Raw genomic sequence first — 11,362 nt, forward strand, 5'->3', positions numbered from 1 at the left:
GTTGTGCTTTGTTTTTGCAAAGTTGTGCTTTTTATCACATAAATTGTAAGTATGGTACTTAATTTTACAGTGAAAAAGTACTGATTAATATTGTTATTGTATAGGTGTTCAAGCTGTGCTGCAAATGAAGCATTCTAGACTGGGTCCCAAAGTTGACCTACAAGCGTACGACAGGTTTTCAAGTGATGATGATCATGGATCAAGTCACTTAGAAGAGGTTGACCACACAGATCACATACCTGCTACTCCTATTCGCCGGAAGGTATCACATGTCATGGCTCAGTTTGTTCAGCAGCATCAGTCATCTCTGGATGAAATATTAGAGCAGTTACATGTGCAGATAAGCTTTGACATTGATGATGCATCGGAAGTTGGTTTTATTCATTTGCTGCCATCCAAAGGAAGCGAACGAGTCAGAAAATGGAACGCGGACTGCGAGGCAAAGTTAGAATCATTTTTCAAGGATCTTAGTTATTCTTCAATTCCAGTTCACTCCCAGTTGCTCCCTAAGGTACAAGGAACTGTCAGGGATACAAAATCTAACACATCACTTTGTGTTGAGTTTACAAAGGACCATACAACACTGCACATTGCTGGTTTCAGTGAGGATGTCACCAAATTGTTGACAGAAATAAAGCACATCGAAGAAATAGAACTGACTAGGGAACAATGCATTAGCATGGATAAGAAGAAGATTGCATTTATTAGCCAAGCTACACTGGAAGAGCTTAGAGAAGAACACCCCGATATCACCATTACAGTCAACACCAAAAAGAATGTAGTTATTATTAATGGGAAGAAGGAGGATATTGAAGAATTCCAGCAGTCGTTAAAGAAAATTAGAGTATTTAGTTCTTCTGTATCTGCTTCTGTTGAGGTGTTGAGCTATCTTTCATTGGGTGACCAAGGCATTATTAGCCGATTGCTGGAGGAACAAGAATCAGCAGCAGCTGCAGCTTATTATGATGAAGAGACGAATGCTTTGTATATTTTGGCCAGTGAAAAATCTCTCACAACAAAATTGGCTAAATATATTCAAACAGTCATTGGCTCTGATGAAATAAAGAATCCTAACCTTGTTGACAGAATCCAACACGACAACCAGTTTACAATTTTGTGCAAACAGCTCAAAGAAGGCCACATTGTAGATATTGTTACTTCACCATCAGAAATTCAAATCATTGGTCATCATCAACACATCAGTGCAGTAAAAAAGGAACTTATCCAGCACATACAAAAGGAATACTTTGGAAAGCGTAGGATGGAGGTCAGCAGAGGTCAGTGGAGATTTGTATCAGAACACCTCGTCCCACAGTGGGGTGCAATTACACACCAACTTAAGACTGATCCTCAATATCAAGATGTGATGGTCAAGTTCCCCAAAGTCACAGATGATGATCCTGTCATCCTCTTAGAAGGTGAAGAGTCATTGATCACTTCATTGTTTCAACAAATCGCCACATTGCTTAAGTCCATTTGTACCAATGATCCTCCCATGCTCATTGACCGACCTGGTTTGTTCCAGTTTTTAGCAACATCTGAGGCAAAGTTTGCAATCAAAGGAATTGAGTCTTCCGTACCTGCTTGTATTGAATGTACCATTAAACCTCTTGAGTTGATAGAAGAACCCACTGCTGATGATGACAAGAAGACCAGTGAAATTTGTAAAGGTACAACTAAAGAAGGTAAAAGAGTTACACTGGTTATAGGAGATATTGAAAATTTCAAGGTGGATGTCATTGTGAATGCTGCCAATACTAATTTATCCCATGGATCCGGTGTAGCATTGGCCATATCCAAGAAAGGTGGTCCCAAAATACAGAAAGATTCAGAGAAGTACGTTAAGATACATGGTAGACTACTGGAGGGTGATGCAGTACTCATAGATGAGGTTGGCAATCTTCCTTGCAAGAAGATAGTCCATGCTGTAGGGCCAGTTTGGAGAAATGGTACACATTACGAAGACCGATTGCTCAAAAAAGCGTGTTGTAAAAGTTTGCGGTTAGGGCACAAGTATGAAAGTTATGCATTTCCAGCCATCAGCTCTGGTTTGTACAAATTCCCTCTTGATGTATGCGCCAATACCATGATCCAGGCTTTTTGTGCATGGAGTGAGGAATTTCCTCACTCAGCACTTCACAACATTTATGTTGTGGTACATGATCATGCTGCTGCAGTGTTCACTGATGCTATGAAGAGACATCTCAATGTATTCCCTCAGTATAGCTCTCCAACTACTCCTAGTAAAACAGCTACTGTGACAACCCCTGTCACTACACCAGGTGGAAGAAAGCACAAGAAGAAGAAGCCTCAAAGTAGTCCAGCTGTAACAAGAGATGCATCTGATACAGCTCCAATGGTCTCTGCACCAAGTACTGTTAGTAGTATTGGTCAACCAGTACCAATTGAATTACACAAAGGAGAGCTCCTCAAGCAAGTGGTTAGTAAATATTTTGTATGCATATAATAATTGCTGTATAACATGTACACAGTTTTAAAAAAATAACCCTTTGGCCCCGAAGTTAATAAAAAAGTGTTCCATTAATCACAAATGCCACAATAGTGGCTCTTGTTACATGCATGTCAGATATATCTCATAAGCAAAATATCCTATCAATATATGGTTTGGACTTTGCTACACTTGGGTTAATAGATGTTATCCTAAGTTTTATCTAAGGATTGTACGTGATATAAGGTGAATCTGCAATTGAAAGAATTTTTGTCTGTCTCTAAGACAATAATTATATGATGATACTACCTGTCACAAAGGGGAGACGGAACAAAGAAGGTTAGTAAAAGTTAAATGATGTTGTAGATCTATCCTTCATTAGTAGTTTAATGCAGGAATAGGTTGTCCCTACACGCAGTGACAAGAGCCCAAGTTTTGTATGTCAAAATGCGTATTTTACATTAAAAAGTCTTGTTTTTAAGAACCAAAGCCACTATATAGTGGTAATTGGGGCCAAAGGGTTAAAGCTATGAGTAACTATTCTATATGAGCAACATGCTATAATGTATATGCACTAAATGCAAGATACCCTTATTTCATTCCTAGCATTTCGCACATAGTAAGACGTGCCAACAGTTTCTATAATAGCTGCACTGTTTCTGTTAGGGTGTGTATTAAAGAATCTGCTTCAGTCTTATAATTTTTGGAGGTACTAAAACATTTTACAAGAATAGTAGTTGAAGATGTTGTGCAACCAAGACAACTAAGACAACCTAGAGAAAATAAACAAATAAAAAATCTACACCTTCTCATTTTGTATATTGGCTTGGAGTCAGACTGTACCCTTAAACCTCATATCTTCTTTCCAATCACTTTTGCATTGCACTTGTCTGGCTACACCTCTGCTATTCGCTGTATTCATGCACCAAAACAGAGCATGTCAAACCATAAGAGCTGCATTAATGCATTACTAATGCAGCTGTGGTGTGGTGCTTGTGGTATCTTAACCCTACATTTATTTACCTTACAGGCAGAAGTGTATGTCAACACAACTTCAAGTGATTTAATACTCACAAATGGTGCAGTGTCCAAATCCATACTTAATGCAGCTGGTCAAACAATGCAAGATGAGTGTAGTCAGTTTGTGTCTGAGAATGGAAGACTGAAACCTGGAGATATTGCAGTGACAGGACCAGGAAAGCTACCTTGCAAACACATCATACACACTGCGGGTTCCAACTATAATGGTGTCAGCTCAGAACAGGTATTTAAAATGTGTGTGTGTGTGTGTGTGTGTGTGTGTGTGTGTGTGTGTGTGTGTGTGTGTGTGTGTGTGTGTGTGTGTGTGTGTGTGCGTGTACGTGTACGTGTGTGTGTAGTATGCGTGTGTGTGTTTGTGTTCCAGGTACAATGCTTATTTATGCCAATTTGGTCTTCTTGTTGTTTCCTTGAGCATGAAACTTTACTCCACCCAGCTACAATATCAATGGGTATCTGGTACTTACTTGGGAAGCAAATGTCCAACTGTCCTTAGTGGTGTTGGGATCATTGTGGAACTTCGGGTTTCACGAGCTCTCCATGAGACCTGGATAGTCCTCTTGCAGGTTACTAGCCCTGCCTCAGGAGGATTTGCCTGCACAAGGCTCAAGTGCATGAATGATGTACAAACATTCCAGTGCTGGTTCACTGAGTGGCAATATCTGTGTTTTACACGGCTACTGAAGGCTTTGTTGTGCTTTGTTGTGCTTTGTGTGTGTGTTTGTGTATGTCCTGTGCAAGTTACATGCCTACACTAGTAACACTATATGCACTCAAATTACAGAAAAAAAATGCTGAGAGCATTTTCCTTCATATTACAATATATCACTACAGGAATTGGAAGCAACAATACAAAAGAGTTTGCGATTTTGTGACAAGAAAGAAGTATCTTCTATTGCATTTCCTGCTCTTGGAGCTGGTGCTCTTAATTTCCCCTCTGATGTGGTAGCCAGAGTCATGATTACTACAGTTCAGAACTATTATCAAGCTAACAGTAGTGGTATCAAGGTTGTCAAGTTTGTTATTTTTATGGATAGCACGTACAAGGAGTTTCAAAGTTTTCTCTCCCAGCATACTGAATCTACCTCTGGCTCTTCCCTAACAGCATCACCTGGTCCACAACCTGTACCTTTTCCACAAAGAGTACACACTCCCATGGTTACCTCAGTTCATCAACCTCCTCCAACAAGTTACCAACCTCCTCCAACATCATTCACATCAGGAAATATGTCAGAAGTGTTCAAGACAGGAACTGTCATAGTAGAGGTGGCATGTGGTGACATTACAGATGATGATAGTGATGTCATTGTGAATACAACTTTACCTGAACTGCAATTAGCATCAGGTGCTGTTTCTAAAGCTATATCTCAGAAGGCTGGTCCTAGCATGCAGCAAGACTGCAACATGTATGTGAAGCAGTATAAACAACTAGAGGAAGGAAAAGTGTGTATTACTCAAGCAGCAGGTCGACTGAAATGCACAAAAGTGTTTCATGTAGTAGCCCCTAGCAGTAAGAAATCCACTGCACTAAACCTCACAGTCTCTACCTGTCTGAAGGAAGCAGAGTGTAATAAAGCACAATCTATAGCTTTTCCAGCCATTGGTACTGGGGGATTATCATACACACCAGAAAATGCTGCTCAAGGAATGTGCGAAGCGATAATCGAATTTGCAATGACTCAGCCTGTGTTTTTGCAGAGAGTCAAAATTGTTGTGTATCAAAAAGACATGCACCAGATTTTTGTGCAGAAGTTTGTTGACATATCCACTGGGCAAACTGGACAATCTCAGCCAAATATTTTGATTCGGTGTGCCAACTATTTTATAAACTCAGTTGGAAGTTACTTTTCTGGTAGCGGAAAAGATACTATCAAAAGTGACACCAGCAGGAGTGATGTGTACAATTACACTGCTTCTGATAGGCCATCAGTGTACACGCCCCCATCAATGCCATTCACCACACAGCCCACTAGTGGTCGTATCTCCAGAGCTGATAGTTTCACTCAGTCCTCTTCAGTACAGATAAGAGTGTATGCTAAATCAGAGAATGATGTCAGCAAAACAGAAGACCATCTATTGCAAATTATTGATCAGAATTGTGATTCTCTTCCTGTAGATGATCATCGAATAGCAACCTTGAGACCAGACCAGATAACACGACTGACACAGAAAGCAAGAGACAATCATGTCACTATTGAGGTAGAAACTGAACTGTCACGAATACAAGTTAGAGGTGGTAGGAACAATGTACAAATTGTGAAGGCTGAAATTGAAAGGATTTTGCATGAAATAGACACTGAGAAATTGCAGACAGAAGCCACAGCAACAGCAGCTAGTTTGATGCAAAAGAAAGTCAAATGGCAATACATGAATGAGGATGAACAATATGAAGATTATGAAGCTGAGGTGAATTATCGAATAGAAATGGCTTATCAATTATACAAACGACAAAAGCAAATATCAACTTTCAACTTTACAGATGAAGGGCTGCAGTATCAGATTATTTTTGACAGTGATCCCATGCAAGAAAAAGATCTCCTATCTGGGGAGTTGACAGATGTACAAAGATCTGATTTGGAGGACATGCTTAAAAAAGGTTTGAGTTTGCAAACTTAAATACTATAGCTTCTAAAGTAAAGATTAAGTGTGTAGTATTATGGCTTTGGTGCAGATAAGATATTTTAATTTAGCACTATAATCCTTACTAAGTTAATTCTGATGCACAACTGGCCTGTAAGCCAGTTGATTTAGTTATCATATCTTTTCATGAGTAATATGTGTCCATGTGTCTGTCTATACCCACATCAGTAGATAGTTTTATGCTGGCACCAAGGCACACAAAAGTGTGTTGTGCAGGCAAGGAAAACCAGTGTGGGTACAAGTGTGTCATTTATGGGAACCAAGAAATTGCTTGCATTTTTGTGCATTTGTAGCTTAGTCTAAAACCTATGAAAATTTCCTTTAGGCAAAATACTTTCTATATCAAGTTTGAGCTAAATTACCCGTCTTGAAGGTACATAACTTTGAAGTTTATTCTAATTTTCTTTTATATTTAGGGTACTGAAAGCCTGGGTGTAGCATTTTTTACACACTTTAGAAAAACCACTGTAATTTGCACACAATAAGATTAGATAGCACTCTGCAAAGATACAAGTAATTTTCAAATTGCAAGCACAGTATTTTGTCCAGGTATGAAACAAGTCCAACTTTGGCAACTTTTCACATGCCTGGATTATACCAATTTTGGTAATTTTTAGACTAGCCAATTTAGGTAATTTATTTCACATGCCTGGATTATACCATTTTTGGTAATTTTTAGGCTAATTTTTGCCAATTTTGGCAATTACCAAAATAATCAATTTTGGTAATTTTCGAACTAGCTAATTTTGGCGATTCTTATATACAACTGCCAATTTTTGTGATTCTAATTGCATGTTTTATATGTTCTTCTACATGAACAATCACTTGTGGGTTTTAGTATCTAAATTTGGCGGAAAATAGTAAAATTTTGTTTTTGTAAATTTTTGCAGTTCTCAAACTAGCCAATTTTGGCAATTCTATTGGCATGTTTTTTAATGTTATTCTGAACAATACTTGTGAGTGTTTTAGTATCCAAATTTGGCAAAACAGTATGGACCTTATCCACAATGACGTCATGAGCACAAGATGGCTGCATTATTTGGGGGCCTAATGTACACTGTCAGGCGCCTATGTAGAAATTCTTTTGATCGATCATAATTTCAGGTGCCTCAGGGCCGTAGCCAGACTTTTATCTGGGTATGTTCTTTTAGAAGAAAAGGTGGACCTTTTAGTATTTAGGGTGTGCTTCCCCACCATGCAAAGCGTGCTGAAGCTAGTGGGTCTGGGGGCATGCCCCCCCCCTGGAATTTTTTTTCAAAATAGATACTAAAAGGCTGAATTTGGTGGCATTTCAATCAATTAAAATAACACTATTTTTAGGCAGCAAATTCAAGCTCAATACACAGTGGATGACATCTGGCAAAGTATCTCTACTGTTACTGTAATTATACCATTTGTGTCTAAATGTATTGGAATGTCACAGTAAATATGGATGGGAAAGCCTCTCAGCAGGGGCAGCGGAGCAGGCCAAGGAATGCTTTAAGACAATGAAATTCACACATTGCATGGAGTTGAAGTATGATGTTATTCATGGGGTCAAGCCCCATAATGTAATTTTACAATATACAGCTTTGAAAAGAGCAATGTAAACGTGACTGTTCTATTAGAGTGGTTGACTGCTCTATTAGAGTATCTCGATCTTCCGTTTCAAGCACTGAATAAGCTACTCGAAGCACTTCATTTAGCTTGATGTTGCTACTTATTAGTGGTATTTAGTAAACCATAGCTAATGGACTTTTGCTACTGAAAATTTGGACTTGTATACTAAAATTGTGGGCCTTTTTGCTAAAATTGTGGACCTTTTTTCCAAGAGGGCAGTTATAATAATAATAATAATAATAATAATTAACTTTACAGTGTACATATACCTACATACATACAAGTTGCAGATGCTGGTATGATAGAGAATTGGGGCATATGGCAGTACACTGATGGTCCACTGACATCCTGTGTCAGTGGCCGGAAGCTAAATTGTAGAGTGATTAGCTACAAAGTTTACTCACTAGTCTAAGATTACTTAAAAGGGGGGGAAATTAACAGTTAAAGGGAGTTGAAGTTAGGTTGGTGAGGGATCTTTGAACACTTTGAGCATGGACATAGAAATGAAAAAGAGCAGGTGTTGTTGGAGGTGAAATTGGCAGTGAAATGATTCCACAGATAATCTAAAAGTTTGGCCTTTATCTTGAGTGGGTTGTCCTGGAAGTTGATAACGGGAAGGGCATTCCAGATGCGAGGAAGCCGGTTAAAATAAAAGTTACTAGTGGAATTATCAGGTGATCTTGTTTGGAGTAGCTTGTTTCCAGATGCTAGACGCGTGTGACCAGTTGCAAATTTAATGAAATTATTGATGTCAAATCCATTGTGGGGGTTGTGGAGATTTTTAAGAAAGAACATCACATCATTTACATCAAGAATGTACATCAGGGGTAGCATATTGAGATTAATAAGACGAGACTTGTAGTCAGTAGAGTAATCATTTAGAATGTATTTAGTTGCACGCCTCTGAACACGTTCGAGTTGCTGAATGTGCTTAATTAGGTGGGGTTTCCAGATGACCGAGCAGTAGAAAAACTGGGATCTAACAAGAGAGGTATATAGTCGAGATTTGGCTTGGACATAATTTTGTAGGGAGAAAGATCTTCTTAGAAGTCCAAGTACCTGATAGGATTTGGAGATAATGTGGTTATAGTGAGCATCCCATGACAGGTTGCTTGATAACATAATTCCTAGATCTTTGTAGTTCTTCAGAACCACCTGGGCTACAGGCCTGTGCCTGTACATTAGTCCCCCAAATAACACAGCCATCTTGTTGAATATTATTATGATTAAGAGTATTAATTGAGCTACATAGTATTGAGATGGCAAGCGATTATTGCCAAAATTGCCATATTTTATAATTAACAAAATTGGCAAGTTTTTAATTACCTAAATTAGCAAGGTTTGTAATTGCCAAAATTGGCAAGTTTTGTAATTACCAAGATTGGCAAGTTTTGTAATTACCAAAATTGGCAAAATTGTGGAATGACTAAAAATAAAATCGGTATATTGGCAAGTCATCGGATTATCAAAATTGGGAATTTCCAAAAAGCAATTTCGCCAAAGTTGGCACAATCTTTGCTTGCCAAAAATTGAAGAATTGTGCTACCAATACTATTTTTACCAAATTTTGATACTAAAACCCACAATCAATTCATTACACCTGGAATTATATAAAGAGAGTACGTAAAATTCCAAACTTGGGAACTTTCAGCTACTGCTTATAAGTTCCAATGTTGGTAACTTTGTGAAGCTACCACAATGTGTACAGGAATAGCCAAATTTGGAATTTCTGAGAAATGACCAATTTTGGCAATTTCTGGAATTGTCAAAACTGGCAATTATGCACATTCCAGAAGTTTCCAAAAGTGGCAACTTTCGGGCATGTGCATTATTGCCAAAAATACTTCCATTACATACCTCATTTTGTCACATATAAAGAGTAAACCACTTATAGAAATATGTTGAATGTTTGGTCTGTGAGTAGTTTAACTATCATAACTCAAACCTTTGTTTATAGTTTGAAAGAAATATACAGAAATGAAGTGAAAACCAAACATGTGTAACAAGTGTGATTGAACAGGCTAATAAACAGTCAGCACTAAGTGAAAAATGTGCATACTGCAATGTACATATGCATTTTTCTTTTCAGCTGAATTTCCATCTACATGGGGAGATGATGTTAACAAAAACCCTCAAACTAAACTTGTGCAACTATCCACCAGTGATTCAGAATACATTGAGGTGAAAAAAGGCTTTGAAACTACTGTTTCCAGGAGAACAATTGTTACGATTGAACGAATACAAAATCCTACCCTGTATGCTCTATATGGAGCTCGTAAGAGACTCATGGATCAAACAAACCCTGTTGGTACTACCAATGAGAGAAGACTGTACCATGGTTGTGGTCCAGATGTTGTACAAAGTATCTATCATGGTGGATTCAACAGGAGTTTTTGTGGTAAAAATGGTAAGTGATGCATTTTGTGTTCAACACATGGGAGTAATATTTTTTAACCACAGCAACTTATTATGGTGAAGGAGCATATTTTGCAGTAAATGCGAGTTATTCAGCTCAGTCTACCTATTCTCCTCCAGACAAGAGCACTGGTAATAGACACATCTTCCTAGCTCGTGTCCTCACAGGAGAATACACTCTGGGCACTGATGGGTTAAAAATCCCACCACCAAAGAATCCCAGCAAAAGTACTGTTGTATTGTTTGACTCAGTGGTGGACAACATGAATACTCCAGGCATGTTTGTCATTTTCTATGATGCTCAGTGCTACCCTGAGTACCTCATTACTTTCAAATAATTAGTTCTAGCTTTCAGATCAAAGTATAGTTTAGTTGCAATCCTTTTGTGTTTATTACAACATGCATATTATTGGAAATGCATTAAAGTTTACAGTGTCATTTTAGCATAGCATGCACATAAATAAACACTTTCAAGTGTTATAGACAATAATTGTGTATTAATTCAACATTACTAACAATGTGTAAAAATAACTCGTGTTATGCACAGAATGCCAAGTGTGCTTCCATGGTTAAAGACTGGTATATAATTTATTGATGGATGTTAGTGAAGGTTAATAACCAATTGATGGATTAGAGATTTTGGGTTTTCACAGGATGAAGCCACCTAGACTGAGTATTTATGGTAGGCTATAATGGTAATTGCAATAAATCTATATCAAGAAATTGTAGTCTCAAAGTCATTTATAATAAATAATGAGGTGACATGCATGTTGTGACTGCACAGATCACCACACAATAACAGCCAAGCTGTGAAAAAATGGTGGGTGAAAAAAAGTTGTGAAATCAAAGGTGGTGGCCAAGAAATGGCTGCAATGATGTTGATGCTAATAAATTTTGACAATGCACACAGCCATTATTAATTTTTTTTAGCACTAACATCGTTGCAGCCATTTCTTGGCCGCCAACTTTGATTTCACAACTTTTTTCACCCAGGCTTTTTAAGGCTGCACCATTTCTTCACAGCTTGGCTGTTTTTGTGTGGATTTCACTTCTTTTTGTACTTTATAAGGCCAGCCTATGACTGACTTTGAGTTTGTTTTTACTCACATTTCTTCTTTTCTACATTGTTACAATGATGATTATTGAAGACAGACTTATTAGTAGGGACGACGAAGATGTGGGCGTGGTCTACGAAGATAAATCAAGCCAAAATCATCTTTG

The 11,362-nt window shown here is 38.0% G+C and overlaps 1 protein-coding gene across 1 annotated transcript in view; it reads left to right on the plus strand.

Moving 5' to 3' along the window:
* The window catches only part of LOC136268443 (protein mono-ADP-ribosyltransferase PARP14-like), a 47,433-nt gene extending 36,718 nt beyond the window's left edge, over positions 1–10,715 (plus strand). The window contains exons 5-9 of the mRNA XM_066063787.1: positions 105–2,440; positions 3,480–3,713; positions 4,322–6,083; positions 9,816–10,133; positions 10,187–10,715. Of these exons, the coding sequence (XP_065919859.1) occupies positions 105–2,440; positions 3,480–3,713; positions 4,322–6,083; positions 9,816–10,133; positions 10,187–10,479 (4,943 nt within the window). The 3' untranslated portion in view covers positions 10,480–10,715. The remainder of the gene's footprint in view (positions 1–104; positions 2,441–3,479; positions 3,714–4,321; positions 6,084–9,815; positions 10,134–10,186) is intronic.
* Positions 10,716–11,362: the final 647 nt, after the last annotated feature.

Source organism: Dysidea avara, chromosome 10 (genome assembly GCF_963678975.1).
Source record: "Dysidea avara chromosome 10, odDysAvar1.4, whole genome shotgun sequence".
NCBI classification, from domain to species: domain Eukaryota; kingdom Metazoa; phylum Porifera; class Demospongiae; order Dictyoceratida; family Dysideidae; genus Dysidea; species Dysidea avara.